Genomic DNA, 25900 nt, shown 5'->3' with positions numbered 1-25900 from the left:
CTTCTTTTTGTCCGATCGGTAAGTTTTTTTTTTAAAAAACTATATATATATATATATATATATATATTAGTTAGTTAGTTATAAGATTAATATATATTAGTTATAAATTTATGTATATATTAGTTATATATTAGTTGTATATGATTAATATATATAGGATTATAAACTTTAGTTATAAATTTATTTTAATTAGTTATAGGATTATAAACTTTAGTTATATATTTGTTATAAATTAGTTATAAATGAATTATATAATTTTAGTTATAAATGTTTGTTATATATTTTTTAGTTATAATTTTAGTTATAAATGAATTATATAAGTATAAATTAGTTATAAACTTTAGTTATATATTTGTTATAAATTAGTTATAAATGAATTATATAATTTTAGTTATAAATGTTTGTTATATATTTTTTAGTTATAATTTTAGTTATAAATGAATTATATAAGTATAAATTAGTTATAAATGAATTATATATTTTTAGTTTAGAAATTTGTTATAATTTATATTTTTAGAATTATATATTTGTTATACCAAATATAAATTTTATAAATTATAAATGAATTATAAATATTTGTTATAAATTTTATAAATTATAAATGAATTATATATTTGTTATAAATTTTATATTTGGTAAAATTATGTAAAAACAATTAGTTAGTTTATGTAAATTAAATGGAATTGTATTTAATTGTTGTTAGAAATGATTAAAAATGTGATGGATTATGAATTTTAATAATCGAACCACTGAGGTTGGATTTATTGTTAGTTTTAGGATGTTTCTATGCAGGTTTTAGTTAAACGCTTGATGCCGGGTTGTTAAGTTTATAGGGGAGGTTCTGTCGAAATTTCGGTAGGATCGATCGTGAAATTATAAAATAAAATCCGAAAACTACTAAATTTTGAAATGTTCAATCTATAGGTAAAATGAGTTATCCAAATAGGAATTGGATAATCAAGGACCAACGTTTAAGCGTTGAGTTTGCGGCTGGCATGACAGAGTTCATGGCAATGGCCCGACAACACGTAAATGTCGAAGGACGAGTTAAGTGTCCATGCAAGAGGTGTAACAACGTGTTGATGCAAAAAATTCCTGATATAGAGAATCATCTCTTTATCAGATGATTTAAGAGGAATTACACGAGGTGGAACTTTCACGGGGAGGAAGAAGATGATGTAATGCAGTATCAGACGGAGTACAGAGGAGGAGGGATGTTTGATGATGTACACGATATCTTAGATCACAACGACGTAGACGGTGACGATGACAGTATTGACCCGAATGCAGAATACCAGAGTGGACAGTTCGATGACCTTTTCAGCGACCTGAACACAGAATTATGGCCGGGTTGTACGGAGTATTCGTCACTCTCATTTGTTGTCACGTTGATGCATTTGAAAGTGATGAACAAGTGGACGAATAAGTCGTTTGATCAGCTTCTGAAAGTACTGAAAAAATCTCATCCGATCGACAACACGATTCCAGAGTCACATTATGAAGCAAAGGCGAAATTGCATCGATTTGGTATGGGTTACGAGTCGATTCACGTTTGCAAACACGATTGCGCGTTGTTTTGGAAGGACAACGCCAATCTAGACGAGTGTCCAGTTTGTAATGAGAGTCGGTGGCTGATGAAAGACGGTGGAAAAAAAGTAGCGCATAAAGTGTTGCGCTACTTTCCAGTGAAAGATCGACTTAAGCGACTGTACGCGAGTCGGCACACAGCTCTAGAGATGCAGTGGCACGAGAATGAACGCATTAAAGAGGATGGTGTACTGCGACATCCTGCTGACGGAGCAACGTGGAAGGAGATCGACCGAAAATATCCCATGTTTGCGGCAGAACCGAGGAACGTCCGGCTTGGACTTGCCGCCGATGGTTTCAACCCATTTGGTGACATGAGTTTATCGTACAGTATGTGGCCGGTAGTCTTGACTGCGTACAATTTACCGCCGTGGTTGTGCATGAAAACATCGTACTTGATGTTAACATTGCTTATACCAGGTCGTAGTGCGCCGGGTAAAGACATGGATGTTTTCTTACGACCGCTGATTGATGAGCTGAAGGAATTGTGGGAAACCGGTGTTGTGTTGAGAGATGGTTCGACCGGTGAGCTATTCAGGTTGTTTTCCGTACTTCTATGGACGGTGAATGATTTTCCAGCGAGAAGCAGTTTGTCGGGATGGAGTGGTCAAGGGTACCTTGCTTGTCCGACGTGTAACAACGACACACCATCTTTCAAGGCTCGAAACAAGATTGTTTACTGCGATCATCGTCGATTCTTGCCGTTGTTACACCCGATGAGGAAGAGCAAACTGTACAAGGTACGAAATGAGAAACGACCACCACCAGTGAGAAAATCAGCGAGCGATATACTTCGACAATTGCGATTAGTGGGAGATGCAACCCCGGGGAAGCACCCTGACTTCGGCGGGAAGAAACGAAAGCGCGATGCGAGTGAGCTGAATTGGACAAAGAAAAGTATTTTCTTCGAGTTGCCGTATTGGTCGAGTCTTACGCTGAAGCATAACCTCGATGTAATGCATATAGAAAAGAATGTATGCGACAATCTTCTGGGTACCTTGCTGAACATCGAGGGGAAGATGAAAGACACAGATAAGGCGCGGTTGACTTTGGCGGACTGGAACATAAGGCACGAGCTTCATTTATACCAAGAAGGAGATAGATGGATGAAACCGCCTTCGTCATACACTCTGACACCTTCAGAACAGAAGCGATTTACTGAGTTCTTGAGATCTGTCAGATTTCCCGATGGTTTTGCGGGGAATTTGAAGAAGAATGTTACCGCGGGGAATTTTATTTCAGTGAACACATAGATCTCATGGAATTAGAAGGTCGGCCAGATGTTGAAGAAGCACATCGACTTGAGTTCCCAAAGTGGTTTTGGGAAAAGGTATTTCACTACCAAACTCAAAGAATATGAGATAATTACTAACCGACTCGTTAATGGTTGTATGTAGGTATTTCGCATGAGCCAAGACGGATTATCCGTTACCTCCGAATTATATGCATTGGCATTGGGACCACATTTCGCACCACAGACGTATCCGTGTTGTGTAGTGAACGGGGTTAAATTTATCTCTCGTCAACGTGATAGCAGAAGAACGACTCAGAATAGCGGGGTATGTGTACCAAGTGAAGGAGGTCACGACTTCTACGGTCAAGTAGAAAACGTCATTGTCTTGACGTATCAGAACAATTGTCGCGTCGTCTTATTTCAATGTTGTTGGTTCGGTGATCAAGATCCGAGGAAAAGGACACGCAACGACAATAACTTGACAAGCGTGTATGTGGCAAAAGAATGGTACAAAGACGAGCCATTTATTTTGGCAACTCAAGCGAAACAAGTTTTCTACTTGGAAGATAACTTGAATGGTCTTGATTGGCGAATCGTCGAAGAGTGTAATCATCGAAATGTGTGGGATCTTCCTGATATTGACCTCATTCTTGGTCAATCTTCGTCTTCAGTTCAGTTGTCAGTAGAACCGTTAGATTTAGATTCACTGTCAACGCGTCATCAGTCTGCGATACCAGAGCCCGTGAGCAACGACGCAGTGAACTTGTTGGAAAATATTGAAGAAGAAGAGTTTATCGATGATGAAGAAACTGAGGACGAAGATTTGATGAAAGAAGATGATTTGTCAGACGACGATGATTGATAGTATATAACGTTTTTCATTTACTTACTAAATTAACTGATTTAAATCATTAAGAATGCATAACTAAATAATTTTTTTTTTGAATTTCAGATGGCTGCGGCTACAGGAGCTGGAGGCAGCGGAGGCGGGGATGACTTCTTAGCCCGTCTCCCGAATTATTGCCAGTCGGCGCCCGTACGTGATGGCGTCGAAGAAGAAGACGAGGATATCGAACCGGCCGTGCGTGGGCCGACGGTCGGGCTTCGATCTGAGCGTGCACGGCGCCCCGGGGTGAAGGAAGTCGTTATTTATAACGAGGACTTTCAGTCGTTCTTGCAGCCAGAGCGCGAGATGGATCCGGATCTCGCGACGTTCGCGAACACGCTCGGGTTGGTCGTCCGAGACAAGATCTCGCCTACGGTCCCAAGGTGGACGAATGCGAACGTGGGGCCGGCGAAGGAGGCCGAGATCCGAGCAGCGATTCGAGACAAGTACGACATTCGAGTCGATGGTGATGCAACCGGGAAGAAGAAGGCGATTGTCGATGCGGCAATCATTCGAGACGCGAAGACTCGTCTTCGCGATTGGAGGCATACATTGCGGTCGTGGTTCGACATCGACTGCAAGAGCAGCGTACAGGTGGCGCGGTCGCTGAAACCGAAGACCGTTAAGCTCGACACCGAATGGGAGACGCTGATACAACGATATACGAGCGATGAATTTAAGGTAATATCGAATCATTTACGTTACTCGAATGTTTATTAAACGATTTGTTATTTACGTGTACGTTTACTTATATTACAATAGGCTATACAAGCGAAGAATAAGGCGAATCGCGCGAAGAAGAAGACGAAGACTCGACAGGGGACGATTGGGTTCTCGACCCACCGCATGAAAAACGTAAGTTTTATGTTTATATGATACATCAAATCGTTAAAATTATCTAACACTTGAAGTTTTGTTTACATGCAGAAGAGCGTCGAGACAGGCGCATTCGAGAGCTTGTTTGCGAACTACAAGCGCCAACATCAGTCCGACAAGTCTGAATGGCTGACTCCTGAAGCCTCCGCACGTTATGTAAGTTTACATTTATTTTTCTTATTTTTCGATTAATATATACTAACTAGTTAATTATATCAGGATCGACTGGTCGCTAGGTTCAACACGTTACGAGCGGAGGCTGAGCACCAAGGAGCGGACGTTGATATTTCCGTTCTAGAGCAGCAGGCGATCCACGATATTATGGGTTCGCGGACTGATCACTTGACCGGCGTCGGACGTTTGGTGCCACAGGGAGCACGGATGGCGGCTGAAGTCGCCGAAGTCTACGGTTCGGAGGCTGGGACGTCGCAACCAGGATATGTCTCGCAGGAGGTGTTGGCATCGACCCTCGCCGCGTTCGCCGAGACAATACAGAGTCAGGTGCCCGGCCTCAACCTTAGCTCGTTCATGTCCCAATTTCCGCAGAGTTCGCAGCAGGCTCCGTCATCCCACAGCCAGCAGACTCCGACGGCCGACGTCCACACTCCGACGCCCGACGTCCGCACTCCGACGGGCGGCTAGCAAAGGACTCCCGACGCCAGCCAGCAGACGACGCCCGGCGGACCAAGTCAGTCTACTCCGACGCCGCAGCCTGCAGAACTTCAGCGCCAGCAGAAGAGCGTTTCTCGTCGAGGAGGGGGAAAACGAGTGGCGGGACGACAAAGCAAACGTCGCGACTAGTGGTTTATTAGTTGTTTTGTGTATTTATTATTTACATATTTCTCGATAACCGAAAACGTACGTAACCGGATTTTATATAGTTGTTGATTTGGATAATATAATTTAGTTTTTATATGATTTTTCATTTTAGAATTTCACAACAAAAAAACCGTAAAAAATAAATAATTAACGACGAAAAAAAAATTATAATAATAATAATTAGCGACGATAAAATCGTCGCTAAATATCATTCACACAACGTTTTAGCGACGACTTTGTCGTCGCTAATTGGCGCGGGAAAAATTCCCGCGTGAATTAGCGACGACAAAGTCGTCGCTAAAACTCTGTTTCACAACGAAAAAAACTTCTCGTCACAACATTTAGCGACGACTTTGTCGTCGCTAATTGACGCGGGATTTTTTCCCGCGGTAATTAGCGACGACAAATTCGTCGCTAATTGTCTGTTTCAAAATGAAAAAAAACTTCTCGTCACAACATTTACGGACGATTTTATCGTCGCTAATATCGTCGCTAAATATTTACCGACGATTAAATCGTCGCTAAATATATTTAGGCACGGCGAATTAGCGACGATTTTTATCGTCGCTAATATCGTCGCTAAATACATTTAGCGACGATTTTAGGGTTATTACCGACGAAAAAAATCGTCGGTAAATGTTGTAAATGTTGTAGTGGGTACTCGTGTCCTTGCGTAAAGTTGCAAAAAAAAAAAAAAATTTAAATCTTGCCGCAGCGATAATTTATGTCGCTCTGGCGAGATCAAGCAGAGCTCTATTGTCTGATCTCGCCGATGCGACGTACAATACTCGCTACGACGAGATATTACACAATGGCACTTGTACCGTTGTGTAATGTATAAAACATAATTTTTAAAAATCTCGCCGCAGTGAGCTGAATTTTTTTTGCTGCGGCGAGCTGGCATTCTTGCTGCATCGAGGTCTTAGCTTCTACAACGGTACCAGAAAACGTTGTAGAAATTGGTATTTAATTTTAAAAAATACGCCCTCGCCTTTTGGGTTTTCTAATTCATAGTAAATGTTTGTATGTAAGTTACATATTCTCTTCTCTTACTTTCTCTATATCATCTGGTGTATATGTTTTCTTAGCTTGTGATTTCTCTACACTTATGCTAATAATGTCGCGCATGTAAGCTATAAAATATACCCACACTCCGTGTCTCCGATTTGTTTAGGAGCTGAGGAAGATTTTATGTAAGTTGATTGGCCGTTATAACTTCAGTCTTCTTGGTGCTCAACCTTGAAGACCGCAAAAATTCTATAACACTCAACACATGAGAAAACAAACATTACAATGATAATAAAAGTAGTTAAAAGAAAATTTGTTTACCCTTTTATCAATTTATTTAGATCGGATGGACATTTTTTTTTTCAACGGGACAAAGAACATCGCGTTATCTTTCCAAAGGTCGAGGACAACGAGCATTCAATGCTCGTTTAAATTGTACGACATCAAACCTAATTGTCTCACTTTGCATTGTCGTACCACTTTGCATATTTCCTTTACTCGTTTGGACAAATGAGCATCGTCGTTGTTGCTTTTGAGCTAATAGCTCATGCTCGGTTCTACAAAACATATGTCTCGAGTCCGCCTCCCTTTTTCTAGCTTGGATTGTACTATGACAAACAAGTATTGAATTGATCAAAACATTATATATTGAATAAAAATATTAGAAATATCATATGAAAGAAACACATACTCCATGTAAACCTCTAAGCACCCCGCGCTTATTTGCTCATATTGCAAAAAATCTGAAATATCTTCAAATGTCACTGGAACGGCATCGTGGCGAGATTCGCACAAACGTTGATATTGATTACACCCGTTTGTGGTAATTGTTGGGAATTGAACATCCCTATAACCGTGTGAAAAATAAATAATTATGCTAACATGCTAATTATTAATACGATTATAAAAACATGATCTAGATTTGCAGATTTGAATAGAATAAACTAGAGAGCGATTCAACCAACCGATTAAAAGACGAGTTTTCATATTACTTACATGTTTGACAATTTGCTACTGACTCTTTGAATCTAGTTCTTCAAGACCCCGTTCTGAGCTCCAATAACTCGATCTTCAAGCTTTTAATCTTTGAGAACGACGACAAGACTATCATCGTTTGGATCTCTAGAGATGATACCATAATCTTCCGAAACGTAATCTCCGGATGGAATAAGAAGAAAGTGTTGGCTCTCTTGTTATCTCACTACGACTTGATTTAGAGATTCAAGTCATATCGTGGTTATGAGATTGGAATCATGAAATTCTGAGGGAGAGGTAGAGCAAAATAATTCGGCCTCGGCACATGATCTGATCGAATTTTTTTCGGTGGGCGCCGATCATCCTTGCGCTGATCATCTTGGTACCGATCATCGTGCCGTCAATCGGATTGATGACTTCTGCGATCGTCATCCGAATTGTTCATCGGATTGTTAATTGAATCTGCAGCCTGTCTTGCCTCTTCGGCATTGATATAGGGAATTCGTTGAAGTCCCGAGGCCTAGTCTTTTGTAAAGACCACCAAAAAGCGGAGTCGGTTCGCAGCCTCGACATAATTCCAGACAACCTGAAATCTTCATTTAAATCGTCCATAAGAATTGCCTGTTTCGAGTAGCGATTGATGTAATCCTTTAATTAAGGATTCATCTAAACGTTTTTTGATGGCCAGCAATCTTCCCTTCGGTGTTTTTCCTGCCCGAGATCCCACAAATTGATCAATGAAGATGTCACACATCAATTTCCATGAACCAGTTGGATTTGGCCTCAATTTTTTATAACACTTCTTAGCAGTATCGGTCAGAGTAATGGAGAATGCGGCATATCACTTGTGAACTGGCTCCTTGCAGGACCATCCAGGATTTGTAGGTGTCAAGATAGTCTCCCAGATCGGACTTTCTGTCATATAGAGGGATGCTTAACATCTTAAAACCATGGTGAGGGAGGTGTTCTAACACCCTTGAGGTGGGTATCCTCTCCTCGGAGTTGCTTTCTCTGGCCCATAACAACTTCTTCAATTCGGCGCTCCAGACTGAGATGTGATGTGCAAATTTTTTCACTTTTCTTGTGTGTCTATTGTGTTCTCCTTGAACCCTATTTATTGTGGCAGAATGAAGATATTTTAGGAAGCCATTAAGGTTTCCTTATTCTCCTATATTCTTTCATATTTTGTAGTTAAGCATGAACCACTGGTCTTGACTACAAATCCTACTTTTTCTCTCATTCATCATATCAGAATCTAGGATATTATATTTCCTTATTTTTCTCATATATTTAAGGAATCTAGATATTTGAGAATAATGATGACAATATCTTATTTCCTTATTTAATGGAGAGTGAATATCTAAACCATTATTACTTTCTCTCTTATTTATTTAGTTACCTGATTTATTTCTCATAAATCTAGCAACTAATTAAAGAGAGAATATTGAGTATTTAAACCCATAATCGGCGCCTATCATAAGGTCATGGGCCAATGAATTTTCGAATTGTATAGTATCCATAAGGCCCAACTTAAAATTGAATTAATTATTTACTTGATCCAATAATAAATAATTTCCACAATAAATAGTTAATTCAGCAAATAGACTAATTTATGAATGAATGTTGCTAATACCTTTTACAACTGTGAGATTGTAATAATAAATAATCTTCATTATTACTAGAGAGTTTTATCCATCTTTATCTGAGCCGAATCGAAGACTATGAACTTAGTAACAGAAGCTCATACAAATCCGATTAAAAAAATGAAACAGTCATTTTTCTTTTTCAATCGATTCGTCAATCTTGGAGATACTCCATAAAATAATCCAAGACTCAACTCTTATTATTATAAGAATTATATTTTACTCATCGTTAGAGCGTCCACTGATATAGTCAGTTCGTGATCAAAATCTTCCAGGTTCAACCCGCATCGAGAAAGGTCAATTATTCTGTTATACCTTTCTTGATGCATATATTCCCTAAGCACCGTTGCTTCCCCAGCAAAAGATTCTTTCGTATTTACTTACTACAAAAGTGCATGCAATCTATTGGTTTTGGAATCAACCCTTAAGTGAGTGAACTTTGACATTCTTTCGGGAAGGCTGGATTCCGTATTTGTGAAAATCATATTTCGCTCAGATCATATCCCGAACTCCCAAGACATAAGTATTCTAGCATAATAGTAACCTTTAACGAATGAGTAAAAGAATTCGGTAATATGACCTAGAAGTCCATGATCACTTCAGAATTTAGATTAAGTGTCACTATGACCATCACAGCGACCCTGGTTAGTGTGTCGTAATGGTACTTAAACGACACATCAACAACCAAAGTCTGTCCTAATCGTACCCTTACCAAAAGTGTAGAATACTTCCACCAAGTGATCAACCTTCACTTGTGTTCCACATATATGATTTTAGATTCACCTATCCAGGCATGAATCAATCATTGACCATTTTTATAGTTCACTGCCTGAACTTGGATGCCCAACGTGTAATTCAGTTTAATACGGAGACTAAGGATTTGATGAATGTTTCATAAATCTTTAAACATAAACAACGTTTTCAATTCATATAGATAAAATGTCATAACTTAATGTTATCGATAATTTCAGCGAAAATTACAAATGAATCTTCTCGTGGGCAAGAATTCCTAACAGTAACAACGCTTTGTTGGCATGTTGAACGAGTAATCGAAACTTTGGATTGATCAACTTGTATGAAATCTTCTTACCGTCGCGCTAACGCTAGGTTCACTATCATAACTGAATTTTGGGACTTGTTTGACTATCATACCTCGATTCCCTTTCGTTGTGTCCACTTCTATCAATATCATTGGCCACGGGATAAACCCCCTAGCTTCTAGAGTAGTCAACAAAATTCCGAGTATTATGTACTGGGAAAAGTCAAATTTTGGAAATTAGAAGCGACAAATCAGTTCTAAATTTTTCTTGCCATTTAGAAGCGACCTGTCGCTGTTGGAATAGATATATGATTAAGAAAAGATTTAACGCTTCTAGCAAGCGGCGGAAAATAAAAATTTTCTTTAAACAATAAGTAAAACGATTTTTACTAACTTAGACAAAGAGCAAGCACATATTATTTTTAAATTAAAACTATCTAAAAGCGATTACACGTTTACTAACCTTTATGAAGCTTGATCGTTGAGAAGCTTGTGGAGGTTGAATCGCTCGTCTCCCCACGCAGCTCGTCTTTCTTCGTTCTTCGGGACTTCGAGTAACCACGAAAGTTTCTATCACATAAATCACTCGAGGTAAGAAGGAATTAGTGTGTGGGTACTTTTAAACACAACGAATCAAGAACAAGTCTTAGAGTTGAAGAGCTAAAACAAAGGCTAGGTCAAATGTTGACCTAGGTGCCAAAACAAAAACAAAAAGGGAAGAGAGTGAAAGAGAGAAGTGGGCAACCAACTCTAGAGAGAGAAGCTCTCAATCTCTAAAATTTTGGGATGAGAAACAATGAGAATGAGGGCTCTATTTAAAGGAGAAGGATTACCTTCAAAAGGTAGTTTCCTCTTTTTCCATAGAATATAACATATTCATGAGCAAATATTCCGCCTCCCCTTCTTCCATTTGGATGTGCAAGCTATACCATGCAAGTCCTTGGATTTGTTTTCTCCTTAGTTGGCCGCCCATCATGTTTCCTTGTATAGGAAATTTGTTTCCTCTTTTTCTTTTGGCAAATATCTACATACATCAATGCACAAAATAATTCTTCTTCTCTTGCTTAGGTTGGACGAGTAGAAGGCTTCTAGAAGGACCTTCTAGATGTTTCTTCATTTGTTCATGACAACATGAGAAAAGCCCATTAAGAATTTCAAGTAAAATTCCATGAAATGAAATTAATCCTCAATGCCCAAATTCATAAACTTGGCATGTGGTTTAAATTCCTTGTCATCATATGACAATGCCAAAAACTTATTTATTGACATTCATTTCATCGTATGTCCAAAAAGACAAAAATACCCTTTAGACAATTTTCGTAAAACTTGTCTAGTTCTTGTTTTGACTTAGCTTCTAGTTTAACCAATCCTACTCGAAATGACTTGTGATAGTGACCTCATGGATCCAAATGAACAAAGCTTGAGCTAACATTCTTGGACTCAAAAGTTCACAAACCTTTTCCAAGTTTAGTTAATGTCAACTGACTCCACTAAAGAGTTGACATTGAGAATCTCTCGGTTCAAATGAATTTATTTTCTACTCAAGAATTCAACTTAATTATGATCAGTGAATCCACTGAATATTATCCATATTTACCCTTCATGAATATCATCAGCTAGATGGGATTACAAAATTACCATTTTACCCTTCTAGATATTATTTCCTCAACTCCTTTGTCGCTTGTGAATAAGTTAGAAACAATGTATTGACGAGGAGCTAACAAGTCACATTGATTCATCCAAAAAAGTCATTACTCAATTTGGCCACTGGCCAGTTCATTTATTCACATTTCAAGGAACAAAGCATGAGGTGATATACATTGCATTTCAGCAATCTTGTACATGAATTCCATATCTATGAAATCTTCACAAAGTTACTCATGACATCTTCATAACTTAGTACTTCACCAATAGGTCCTGTCCAGAATCACATAGTGAGTCCGAACTCTGACCTTCTCAAATGAGAATACGTAAGCTATGAAATGACATGTCTCATTTCAGGATTGAGGTAAGCATGATGCAACTCATACGTAGTGACTTCGAGACATAAGATGTTAAATGGTTTGTTCTTATTCTGTCTCTAGAAGTGCACTGGTCAATTCATTACTTTCAGAAGATACCCAGAAGAACTATAGAGTCTCCAACTCTCAATGTCCCATAACCACACATCATAGATTCTCCTAACAATCGTACTGAGATCAATAGTCCTTTGATCATTAGATTACGAATATATTGATTTAAACAAACCATGAAGAGTTTGTTCATGCAAATCTACATTTGTCTCTTCATATGTTGTTAGGTTTGTTCAAGGACTAAAGACTATAGTTTGTCATAAAGCTTCAAACAGACAAGGAAGAATGAATGAACATTTCAACTTTTATTAATGATTCAGCAGTTACAAGCAAGAGTCTTCGTGAGACTTTATTACATAAAATGTACATAAGTAAAGACTACTACTCTTCTTGTGGGCACCATTGACAACAGTCGCTTCTAAGCTCCTGAAATTTTTGGCTCTTTGTTTTCGCTGCCAATTTTGTCAGTTTTTTAAAAAATGACGCCGTTTTGTCTAATCTAAAAATTAGAAGTGACTTCTTGCTTCTAATGTCGCTTCTAATCTAGGTCAAACAATATAAAACGCGACTTTCTTTTCTTTTTCTTCCTCGACCGATTTCTTCTCTTCTTCTTCCTCTACAACTTTTTTCTCACTCTCTCTCATTTTTACTCTTTCTCTCTCTCTCTCCCTCTCTCTCTCTCTCTCTTCTCTTAGACCACACCACCACTACCTCCGCCGCCCTCACCATCACCGCCACCACCGCCACCTTCGACTGCTCTCTCTCTCTTTCTCATATCCACTACCCTCACCACCACCATATTCCCGCCGCCTCTTCCCCACCATCACCGCCGCCCTCATCACCACCACCGCCGCAGTACTCACCATAGCCATCAACACCAACTCAGCCACCCTCACCACCACCATCACCACCGCTCGACCACACCACTACCACCTCAGTCTCTCTCTCTCTCTCTCTCATTCACTCTCTTACCACGACCACGACTCTCCACATGTCTTCGACCACGATCAACCCCGTCTCAGCTCTGTCGTCGTCGAAGCCTTGTTGTCGTCGAAGCCTCGCCTTAGCCCCATCGTCATTGAAGCCTTGCCTCAGCCCCGTCGTTGTTGATGCCTCGTCTCCCATGCGTCAGCCCCGTCTCCCATGTCAAACCTGTCAAAGCCCCGCCTCTCGTGCCTCAGTCCCGATAAAATCTCTGTCACTTTCTATATTTCTCGTCCTTTGCTCTCCCGTTCTCCGTCCGTCGCTCTCGTTCTCTAACTCTCTCTCTCTCTCTCTCACTCTCTGTTTGTAGCTCGACGCTTCAGCCCCGACCCTGGTCACCACAGCGACGATCACCCGAGGATCTGTCTCTTTATCAGCTCAAGCTAGTAGAAGACTTCGTGGCCCCGACCTTGATGAGCCCAAATATGGACCAGCTAGAAGACGCGGATTACGTGGAGAACGCGGAGAACGCAGAGGAAGTCCCAACATTGATCGTGGTTATTATTATTATTTGTATTTACACTTTTTATAATGTTATTCATACTGTGTTTATTTTGTCTCGGTGCAGCTGGAAGTACACATCGCCGCAGCGAGTTTATACAACGAAAGCGAGAAGTACATGTCACCTTGGCGAGATTGTACAACGGTACCATTGCTTAATGTCCGGATTGTGTAATTTTTTACAACGGGACAACTATACCATTGCAAAAGGTCCAATATTCTACAAGGTACAAAATAACCATTGTGAAAAGTTATTTTTCACAACAGTTATTTTGTACTATTTAAAAAGTAGGCTTTTTACAGCACTTATTTATATCGTTGTAAAACGTCCGTTATATAATCCACAATTTGTAATAATATTCTTATTTTTTAGAATAAATTATATAGATGCTCCTCGAATGACTGTACGGTGGATAACTCACCCTATAACTATTTAGAACTTTCATCAACATCCTTGATCATCTTCAATTTTTCAACAATAATCTTTATGTAAGTTATTATTTATTAAGAATGTTAGCATTTTTGCACATGTACTAAACTCCGAATGTATTACCCAACAAATTCACAAAAAATATCATTTACATATAAAATCTCTCTCTCTCTCTCTCTCTCTCTCTCTATATATATATATATATATATATATTCTTCATAATTTTATGAGTTTTTTCTATTTAGTTTCCGGAGTGAAGGGCATTTTGGATCAATGTTGGAGATCTGTTTGTCGGGGATTTGCTCCGCTACGAATGCCGCTCATGCAAGTTGCCTTCACACTTTAGAGTGAGAGATGCTTTGGGAGTTAGAAGTGAGAGAGAGAGAGAGAGAGAGAGAGGGAGATAGATAGATAGATAGATAGATGTGAACTGTAATGGTGTTGGAGAATCTTTGCTTATGGTGTACAAATGTAGTTGGAGAGAGAGGATAAATATAAAATGAATTATATTCAACATTTTAATTTTATTCCAATTTGCATATTTATTGTATCCAAATTTTTTTTCTAGTTGGAGAGACCTTATAAACCCATATGAACAATGCTTAAGATTGAATCATTAGACTCGAAAGTCTGCAAATTTTTTCCAATGTTCATTCCTCTGCTAAAGAATTGACGTTGGAAGTCTTTCGGTTCATATGTTCTAATGTTCTACTCTTTGCACTACTACTTTAATAAATGAGATGCATTAAATATATTTCAAGGTTTATCATTCATGAATAATATTAACTAGATGAGAAACAGAAAATTACTATTTTACTCTTCTAATTAATATTTTATAAAAAAAAATTAGGTAATTAGCCAACTAAAACGTTTGTGATTGCCAAAGTTTCGTAAATCTTAGGTAAATAGTCATAAACATGACGTGGCATCCCTGGTTTGCATTTTCATTGAAATAAAATGGTGGGGTATTTACGTCAATTTACGAGTTTAAATACATGGACATGGCTATTTACCTAAAATTTACGAAATGTTGGCTATATAGCAATATAAAACTGTAAATATGGCTATATACCTAATGGACCCATATTTTATTCAACTCATTTTTCGTGAAGAAGCACATGCATTCTTAGTGAGATTTGGTTAACATGTCACAATACTTTATTCAATTAGTTATCTCCATTTGAGCCATAAAACCCATTTTTTGGCTGCTCTGAATCAAATACCAACAACTAATAGCCCATATGCGATTTTTTTTCTTGCTGAAGGCAATAAAAACTGCATTTTCAAGGCTAAAAATTGATTTTTAACATTAATAAAATAAAATGGATTATTATTGAGAACCCAAACATTTTTTTAACCGTTATAGACTTGAAGGTGTATTTTTTCTCCTGTATAAATGGTCAAATTTCAATCAATTACATTCAATCAAAGTGAAAAAAATAAGAATCTCAAGAGAGGAAAAAAAAATCTTCAAAATTGTTGCTGGCTGAAACATATTACTGACAATAGGTTGCTATTTATTTTTCAGTAAGTGCATTTTTTTGTGAATTGTGATTAAGCTTATTATTCTTCAACTGCAATATTGTTATATCGTATTGTTATTAACTTATTTTAATACTATATTTTCAGGTTTATTAAGAGAAAAAAAGATCAAGCTATTTCCATGAAGATATTTTCGGGTTTTATCTTTCTTTAACTTTTTATTTTTAATATTATTTTGCTTTCTATTTGTTTTGTTATTTTTTTATTTTATCAGTTTTGTTTGTGTGTGTTGTGTTTTTTTTCCAACATATTTGTAATTAGTGTTAGATATGTCTAATAGGAAATACCAATCGGGATATGAAAAAATTCAAAAAAAAAACTTTGTTAAATCACAAAAAGGAACAATTGAAAAAAATTGTTTTATGCAATAAAAAAGATCAAGCAAATTCAAGCAAGGAATCGAATGAAGAAATAAATGAAAAAGTATTAGGCGATAGCAATGACTTAATTGTAGAGAATACACATGAAATAGAGAATGCACTAGATGATAATGAAAATCAAGAAACCAATGATGACTTGAGTCGTATTTATGATCTGGGAAGATGGAAAAATGTAGATAACAAGTAAAAAAATATAGTAACAGAGAAAGGTCTCAAACGAGAAAGTGATATAAATTTTCCCAAAGATGAAAATCCTAGACACTTTGTAATTTCTCATTATGTAAGAAATTTATCAAATGGAGAGAAACATGATAGGAGATGGTTGGTTCATTCTAAAGATTTCGACAAAGTATATTGTTTTTGTTGCAAATTATTTGGTGTTAAACAATGTACGAGTCCACTAGGAAATGAAGAAACTGGAGATTGGAACCATCTCAGTAACAAGTTGAAGAGTCACGAGACAATCAATGAACATTTGATTAAAATGAGTGTTTGGTTTGATTTTGAAGTGGGGTTATCTAAGAATAAAACAACTGACAAAGAAATTAATAAAGAGAAGGAACATTGAAAAAAAGGTTTAATAAGAATCATAGCCATTGTGAAAAGTCTAGCAAAAAATAATTTGGCATTTCGTGGAAGTAATGATAAAATATTTCAAGAGAACAATGGGAATTTTTTTAGGTTAATTGAAATGATTAGTGAATTTGACCCAATCATGAAAGAGCATATTCATCGTATTCAAAATGGTGAAATTCACAATCATTACTTAGGGCATAATATTCAAAATGATTTGATTCAAATATTAGCAAAAGAGGTGAAAAATACAATTTTGAAAAATAAAATAAAAGAAGCTAAATACTACCCTATTGTTCTTGATTGTACTCCGGATGTAAGCCATCAAGAACAAATGATTATGATCTTTAAGTGCGTAGATATTTCTAGAAATCCTATTATGATTCAAGAATATTTTTTAGGATTTCTAAATGCAGGCGACACTTCCGGAAAAAAGACTTTTTGATGAGCTTGTGGAAGAACTTAAATGTTTAGGGCTTGATATACAATATGCAAGAGGTCAAAGATATGATTATAGATCTAACATGAAAGGAAAAAATCAAGGTGTGCAAAAAAGATTATTATATGTAAATCCTAGAGCATTATATATTCCTTGTGGTTGTCATAGTCTTAATCTAGTAATTTGTTATGTTGCAAAATCTTGTGTTAGGGCTGTATCTTTTTTTGGAGTCCTTCAACAAATTTATTCAGTATTTTTTTCTTCTCTCAAACGATGAAAATTTTTGAAAAACAATATATATAATCTTACAGTCAAGTCACTATCACAAACTCGTTGGGAAAGTTGTATTGAATGTGTTAAGGCAATTAAATTTCAAGCTCCTAAAATTCGAGATGCTTTATTCGAGTTAGAAGAAACAAGTGAAGATCCCAAAATAAAGAGTGAAGCTAAATGTCTAGCGATATATGAATTGGAGGATTTTGAATTTTTGCTAGGTATGACTATTTGGTATGATATTTTGTTTATTGTCAATTCGATTAGCAAAAACTTTCAAAGTGAAGATATTCATATCGACGATGCTATATATCAACTAAAAAGCCTATGTTTCTTTTTTTGAAAATTACCATGAAAATGGATTTGTATCTGCTATGATTTCCGCAAAAGAAATTGCAAATGAGATGAAGATAGATCCTAAATTTCGTGAAAAAAGAGTTATTCGTAGAAAAAAAATATTTTGAAGAAAATGATGTTGATGATAACATATGATGTCCCGAGAAGTTATTTGGGATTGAGTATTTTCTTTTTATGGTTGATCAAGTAATAACTTCTCTTAGAACTAAATTTGAACAATTTAAAGTATTTGAAAATCTATTTGGTTTTTTTGTTCAACTTTAAAAAACTTAAGCTATTAGATGAAGATACTTTGATAAAATGTTGTTTGAATCTTGAATGTTTTTTTAAGGTATGATGGAAATTCTGATTTAGATGGTTTGGATTTACTTTCTGAATTAAATGTTTTATGGGAAGTTTTAAAAGGATGATAGCAATCCGATGGAAATACTTAATTATATTATGCACATTGATTCTTTTCCTAATGCTTATGTTGCTTATAGAATAATGTTGACTATTCATGTTTCCGTTGCTTCCTCAGAGAGAAGTTTTTCCAAGTTGAAGTTGATAAAGTCTTATTTGATGTCATCTATGTTTCAAGAAAGACTCAGTGTGCTTGCTATTTTGTCAGTTGAAAAAGAGTTGTTGGACAAACTTGAGTATAAAAATTTAATTTCAGAATTTGCATCTAAAAAAGCAAGAAAAGTGGATTTTGTGGAGTTGTTAAACAAACTTGAGTATAAGAATTTAATTTCTAAATTTGCATCTAAAAAAGTAAGAAAAGTGGATTTTGTGTAATTTTCTTGCTTTCTATTTTGTCATATGACTTTTTTTTTTAATTAAATTGAATTGTCTTATAATTTCATATTTAATGTTTTGTTTACTGATAAATTTAAAATATATTACATTTTTGAAATAATTTAAATATAATTATAAAAGATCCTCATTTTTCTTCTCGCCCAAGGCCCCCAATTTCTTTGAGCCGGCTCTGCTATCAAGGAACAAAGCATAGTGTGATATACGCTGCATTTCAACAATCTTGTTATTGAATTCCATTTTATGACTCAACTCCTTAATCATAAGTTCTCAATGAAGAACCTTGATCATTGGCTCATCAAATGAAGATGACTAGCAATAAGTGATTATGTCTCATTTCAAGATTTAGGTAAACTTGAGTGTATTTATTTTACGACTATAAGAATTAAATAGTTTGGGCTTTAAGTTTTAGAATGTACACGTTTCATATTAAATATCTTCATTAGATATCTTGAAAGATTTACAAAAAATTTTGAGCTCTCTATATTTCATAACCAAACATCACAAATTTTCCTAATAATCATCCATCGAAATCAATTGTCTATTTGTTGCTAAGATTGTGATTATTACTTTTAAACGACCATGATAAAAAGTGTTATGCAAATTTCTATTGGACTCTTCAGATGTTGGGAGTTGTTTCTGAACAAACATTATTTAATAATAACAAAAACTTAAAGAGAATGAGTTGTTTGTATCGGAGGGAATATAATTTTTTTTTATATTTAAAATAAGTTGTTTGTATTTTATCTCTTCAATCTTATATATTATACATCGTTATGATTGAATTTTGGTATTATGATTCCATATTTGAATTGTGGTTTTGTGTCAATTTTGACATCTTTTATGTTTTTTTACTTGAGGGTTGGCCGTATAACTACTCACTTAGAAACCTTTTCCCATGGTGGGTTACCCCTTGGTGTTTGAATTTATCTATTATTGTTTGAGGGATTTTCAAACGAGCTTCATGATAATAAGGAGTATGGTATTAACGATAACAAGAACTAAACTAGCATTGCATCTGCCAGCCGTAGTACAGGGCTATTTCTTGCCATTAGCAACACGCATATAGAACCGGGTCTAGAAGATGAGTTAGAGTTATAAGACAATGTTGTTTGAATTAAAATGGTTGTTATCAATAAGATGAGTTAGCTTGTCTGACAGGTTATTGAGCCACTTCTTAAGATCTATCAACAAACGGTGAATTCATTATTGAACAGAGTATTGTTGTAAAGATAGTGTGTACAAAATTGTCTTTGGTTGTTAAGAAGCCTAGACCTGAGTGCTATCAATCGATTTTAGTTTTTAATCTCTTACGACTCGAAGTCCTATATTTTCGTGTAAATATATATTTAATGTCTATATCTGTGGATATTATATTCATTTTTTAAATGAAAAATCTAGTCTTAAAAAACTGACCATTGGAGATAAAAAGGTAATGTAGAAAAGAAAAATTAAGTATTACAATTGAATATCATTCTTAAAAAAATAGAGATCTAGTTACAAAAAAAAAAAAAAAAACAAAAAACAAAAAAAAACGTTACACCTTTGCAATTGAGGATAAATGTATCAGAGGATCCAATTAAAAACGTACTAAGTGTTCCCTGAGACAAAATGACGTCGCTTTCCTTTCTATAAGATCTACGTCGTCTTGCTCAGCAACGTCATGTCGTTTCTTTGCCTACCTTTAAACGGCATCGTTTCTTGCGAATGGGGGCTTAAGAAATCCCCTTCTCTCTCTTTCTCCCTCGAAGTCACAGAGCCAAAAGATCAGTCTCTCTCTCTCTCCCTATTTCTCTCTGTAATGGAGTTTCGCAAATCTTACCTCCTCTTCGTCTTGTCACTTCTCTGCTTGCACTCTAGGGTTTGTTCTCTCCTTCTCGCTCTGTATTAGATTATTAAACTTTCTCATGTTCGGTGTGTTTAGATTATGGGTGAATTCGATCTGATTATCTCGGTTTCAATTTGGGTTTGATTCAGGCTGAGAGCTCTGGATCTGTGCTCTTCATCGACAGCTCGTCTAACCAATTTTTCAGAAAATCGTCCTCAGACCATGCGGCCAAGGTAATATCGTGTTGATTGCTATCTTCGATCATGAAAAATTCAGATTTTGAGGATGATTAATTTTAGGGGTTTCGATTTTCACGATTTATTGCGTTTTCCTGTGAAACTCTTGCTGAATACAATCTAATTGTTCCGATTTTAATTTTTTTATTCTTCCAAATAGTTATATTTGGAGTGGAAGATAGATAGAAGTAAAATTTGATCAGAACAGATGGGAAGTTTATGTGAGAGGTTATTGTTGTGGATGATTCATATTCATAATTTAGTTTGAGCGAGAAAAATAATTGATTGATTGTACGCTTCATACCAAGAGGATTGTGATTTATTGAATAGGCTATAGTCATTTGTAGTAATTTTTAGTAAGAGCAAGTAACTATAACAATGTTGTTTGATTTTTTGTAGTTACTTTTCCATGTGTAAACAATGCTTTAACTTGATTGAGCGCATTGTTTCAGCTTTTAAGTAACACATCTTGCTCGATTCTGTCTTTGATTGATGATTTTTTTCCCCCTAATTGAATGAATAGAAGTAGCGAGGGATCATTTAAATTAGGCCTAGCTAGTGGGAAGTTGTTTCTTAGTAATCTTAAGTTCTTTAAGCTTATACAACTTGCTTCTATGGATCAACATGATTTATACAACATGATGATTTTTTTTTTCCTAATTGAATGAATAGAAGCAGTGAGGGATCATTTAAATCAGGCCTAGCTAGTGGGAAGTTGTTTCTTAGTTAGCTTAAGTTCTTTAAGCTTATACAACTTGCTTCCATGGATCAACATGATTTATAATTTAGTTCCGATTTCTTTTACAGCCCGACTCTATTTCAGACACAGAAGCTGCTTCTGCTGTCTCAGTCTTGCTTGGCTTTGCCCCGCCTTCTACACTTACAGCAGATGGCTCATCGAAGGTTTTTTATGCTTTGCAAAATACGATTTTAGCCATACACTGTTTGTTATATTTCTAAGGCTTGGTTAGTGATAATTTCCCTTTTCTTATTCCACAGTTGAATCAAATTCTTGTGCCGAATCCTTTCCAGAGGCCTCGTGCAGTTTTTTTGCTGAAAGTCAGCGGAGTTGATGGTCTCTTAGTTTGATTCTAATGTGACTTGAAATTTTTCCCCACTTTATGTTCTAGTATTGATGTAAATGTCTTGGACGTGCAGAGAATGATATATCGGCAAAAGATAATGATATCTTCAGCAGTGCACTTACTAGTCGCATTGTTTTTGGTTCGCAGAATGCTGAGATTCAACTTCCAGGTAGTTCATTGTTTGTAGGCATACACTTGAGAGGATTAGCAATTATGGAAATAAGAATAAGTTTCTTTGAGTTGCTTTCATTTCTTGCATAACATATTTTTTCTCGGTCATTTTTTCGGTTCATCACAGCTGCTGAAGAAGTGCTTGTACTCTCTTTGGATGAAATGTCAGACTTTACTAGCAAATCAATTTCCAACTTTGTGAGTGCTCTCGTCGCATTACAGTTGTACCTTTTCTTTTTCCTTTTCCTGTTTTCATATGCATGACAGTGCATTGGTGTCTTTGTCTCAATGTTTTCATAGGCATCTTGGATTGGCGGAACCTATACCTTTGAGGTTGAGGCGGAGCTAAATGGGGAGCTGACCATCCCCTTGACCAACGGTGATACTGTGAAGCTTTATCTGTCAAAGGTATTTTTCCTCTCTTTAGTGTTTTGACGGCAATAGTGTTAAGTGGTGGTGTCTTTCTTCCATTGATGTTTGAGAGTTTTAATGAAAGAAGGCTCGTCTTCTTCTTTTGACAGACCGCGGACAGGGAATTTTTATCGAATATTATCAATCTTGTCAACAATTTGAGGAATGCAATAGAGCTGCACCAAGATTTATCCCATGAAATTCAAAGTCCGGCTGAGCTGCTGACTGGTTCTTTCGATGGAATCAAGGTAATTATCATTTTTCCTACATTCCATTCTTTTCAGTTTCAAACTCGGACTGTAATTTGAGACGCCTTTTTAAATGAAAAAAATATAACCGCTGGTTTTTTGTGAGTAAACATCGATTATTCTCGTTGCTCCATTTGTTGGTGTGAATTATGATGGTAAACCAAATATTTCATGTGGTTTGCGGATTTGTCATGTGACTCATGTCTGTACAGATAGAATGGCTAACTAGGATTACATTTCAATGAAGTTTTATAAATGCTTTGCTAGAATCACACTCGAGGCATCATGATGATATATTGAAGTTCTGTAGAACAGTAGCCTGATCACGAGTCCTTTGTTGTGACTTTTTGCGTATCTTGCGAAATTCTAAGCTCTATGAAGCAAGGCAAAGAGCGACCAGAGTAGTTTTTGGATTTCTATAGCAAAGTCACATGAATTTATTAGATGGAATACTTAAATTATACTATGATAACAATCTAAGGAAAGACCCGTGGTATGAGGTCTGGGGTTCAATTCCTAATTGAGGTGCCTCCTCTCGAAGATTGAAGAGTTCGACTTTGTGGACGAATAATATAATAACCAATCAATGAAAAATGTCACGTTTACTTAATCAGCGTCTCAAGAAAGTCTACCGTATAACAGGTTCTGCAAAAGCACTATGGATCAGATAGCATCACTCAACATGGAAAGCAGGTTCTTCGTGCTACACTGTCAAAGATGTATGAAGAATTGCAAGTTGCTTACAAGGGTCAGTATCACACCCTTTCCTTTCGCGACCCTTAGATAGATTTTTATATTCACAATCGATGATGAACTTACATATGATGATCCACGAAATACCAGGTCAAATTGTTGGAGTGGTTGTTTGCCTCAGTGAAGCCTCTTCGGGATCGATCAAATTGTCGGTTGCGTTCGCTCCTCAGCGATCTGCGCGTTGGCTGGCAGAAACAGAAGCCGCTTCGATCGATGAAGCTATAAGAGTGGCGTTGGTTAGGCGGGTCCTCGCTTGGCTAACAGGAATCATATTTCTTATATCCACTCTCTTAGGGGTAAGAATTGCCACTTTTTGTTATTTTTGCCTTTACATAAAACAACACAAATGATAAATTTCATTATAATTGTCTTCACCTTTTTGGCAGATATACTTCCTGATGTATATGCAAGTCACAAAGGACACTCTTTTGTATTCAAATGTCAAGCTCGATTAATTTTTTTTTTGGTTCGAAAAGCTGCACGATGAGTGGTTTGACCAGTCAACGAACGGGCCGGGTTTGACTTTGGATTATTTATATTCTATGCCATGTTGTTTATACAGAAACTGCTTATTATTTTTGTGGGTATTAAACACCGGTAGCTCTTTAGGTGATCCTTCCCTGGCAGTGGTTGGTAGATCAAACAGAATTGTTGCCACAATTTTTTAATTTCGAATGTAAAGTGTGAAATTAGGCACCGTTGGTGGGAGGAAGCAATTGTGTGCCCAAGCAGGAAATAAATGGCCGTTGAGGGGATTTAATGCTTTTTTTTTTTTTTGTTATTATTTGTTCATTACATTTTCCATAATTATGTATTTCCCTGAGTTCTAAATAATGGAAAACGCGTTTCGAGTACTTTTCATTCTTTTCCTGTTTGCATCAATTAATTTGTATGCTGCTTTTATAATCATTCGACCTTCTATTTTGATCACCGGAAATCTAACTACTCAAAATAGTATCTAAAACGTGTAATGAATTGTGGATGATTCACACATATTTTGTTTTATTTTAGGAGTTTGGACAAGAATATTAGTAGTTGGGAAGATTTTTACGATAAATTTAGCTGATTGCATTTATAAAAAGTTACTTTTAACTTTGTACCCTCATCTATTATTCATTTTTTTGTATTTATTTTTTTAGCCCAAAAATTGGAAAATACCTATCTACACTCATCATTATCCATGAGACCCTCATTTAACCCATCTCTTTGGAGAACCCCACGCCAAAAAAAAAAAAAACAAAACAAAACAAAAACAAAAACAAACTCAATTCCATTTTAAACTACGGCGAGTCTCCGAACATGCCCGCCCTATTCATTTCGTCCAATTCACTCCATTCGACTCCGGGCGACTCTCCGACGATTCCAAAAGACCTCGCTGCGTCAGAATTCTCGTTTCGTCTTCCTCTCCGTTTTCTTCTCCCCCTCTGTACGTCGCGATCTCTATTCTCTTCTTTATATTAATTATTTATTTGAGCATTGGGTTGTTTGGTTAGTCTAGGTAATTATAATGGTCTACATGTTATTTATATATTCATGAAAATTATGAATTGGCTGTTTGTGCATTTTCAATTCATCCAATAGAGAGGCAGTCCTGACTCTTTTGAAAATTCTATGCGTGGTTTTCTACTGCATAGTAGATTTGCTCTAATGACCATTAGAGTTGAATACTCTACTGATCATTAGAGTTTCTCTACTCGTCATTTGAAAAAACCTACTGACGAGTAGAGAAACTCTAATGATCAGTAGACCATTCAGCTGTAACGGTTATTAGAGCAAAACAATTTTATTTTTGATATTCAAGAATGTAAAGTGCTTTAACTCTTGGTTGTTTTTTTAGGTACTCCAATGAGTTCGAGTTTTCGCCGATCCATTATAGAAGCGGAAAAACAACAAGAACAAAATGAAGAGAATGATGAAGAGTCCACGGACGAAGAGAGTGTGGAGTCCATGGACGAAGAGAGTGTGGAGTTCACAGACGAAGAAGAGAATGGAAATGATGATGGTTTTAATGCATCGGAAGAAGAACATGAAAGTGACGACGATGAAGAGTCGTCAACTGATCAAATCGTTCAGGTAAAAAAAGTTCTTTTTGAAATTAATTTATTCACTACTTGCGAGTAGAGTAAAATTTACCGGTCAGTAGATTAGAATTGTGCTCAGATCTACTGCTTGGTAGACTATTCTACTAACAGGTAGAGTAAACAATATTTATTAAAAAATAATAACTATAACTTGTTTGTTACATTTTTCATATAATAGGATATAGAAGCATTGAAGCCAATTTTGAAATAGGACGATCATTTCCCGATTAGAAACTAATATGATGAACAAGTCATTGAGAATGAATTTTGAAGGCATTAACGTTTCTATAGAAATGCAAGGTTCTACTGAGCAGTAGATCTAATCTACTGAACAGTAGATCAATATTACTAGTGGTTCTACTGAGCATTAGAGCTAATCTACTTGTCAGTAAATCAATATTACTAGTGGTTCTACTGAGCATTAGAGCTAATCTACTAGTCAGTAGATCAATATTTAAAATTAATATGAGTGGTATAATATATTTAATTAAAATTAACGAACAATTAATTAGAATTAGATTCATCTATAACATTAATGACAAATTTATTAGAAATAATTTAAAATTAATAAGCCTCATCTATAATATGTGTCGTATGATATGAATAATTAAAATTAGTGAACAATTAATTAAAATTAGATTCATCTATAATATTAATGACAAATTTATTACAAT

The 25900-nt window shown here is 36.1% G+C and overlaps 2 protein-coding genes across 2 annotated transcripts; both read left to right on the top strand.

Annotated features, from left to right (window-relative positions):
* The first annotated feature begins 3773 nt into the window (after window positions 1-3773).
* On the top strand, window positions 3774-5225 carry LOC149393900 (uncharacterized). The gene is made up of 4 exons (XM_089618206.1): window positions 3774-4388; window positions 4470-4562; window positions 4635-4739; window positions 4803-5225. Exons 1-4 carry the CDS (start codon window positions 3774-3776, stop codon window positions 5223-5225), a joined length of 1236 nt encoding a protein of 411 aa, XP_089474332.1.
* A 14901-nt stretch (window positions 5226-20126) lies between these two features.
* PMP (putative type 1 membrane protein) lies at window positions 20127-24009 on the top strand. Its single transcript, XM_089617563.1, has 11 exons — window positions 20127-20274; window positions 20391-20474; window positions 21285-21380; window positions 21477-21552; window positions 21636-21731; window positions 21861-21931; window positions 22034-22141; window positions 22255-22392; window positions 23035-23140; window positions 23236-23441; window positions 23532-24009. The coding sequence occupies exons 1-11, from the start codon at window positions 20215-20217 to the stop codon at window positions 23598-23600; spliced, it is 1110 nt and encodes a 369-aa protein (XP_089473689.1). The 5' UTR covers window positions 20127-20214; the 3' UTR covers window positions 23601-24009.
* Window positions 24010-25900: the final 1891 nt, after the last annotated feature.

Source organism: Urtica dioica, chromosome 6, assembly GCF_054948205.1.
Source record: "Urtica dioica subsp. dioica isolate 48M chromosome 6, U.dioica_male_clone48M_v1_H2, whole genome shotgun sequence".
Taxonomy (NCBI): domain Eukaryota; kingdom Viridiplantae; phylum Streptophyta; class Magnoliopsida; order Rosales; family Urticaceae; genus Urtica; species Urtica dioica.
Note: the sequence above shows the minus strand (reverse complement) of the source record. Positions and strands in the feature narration are given on the sequence as shown.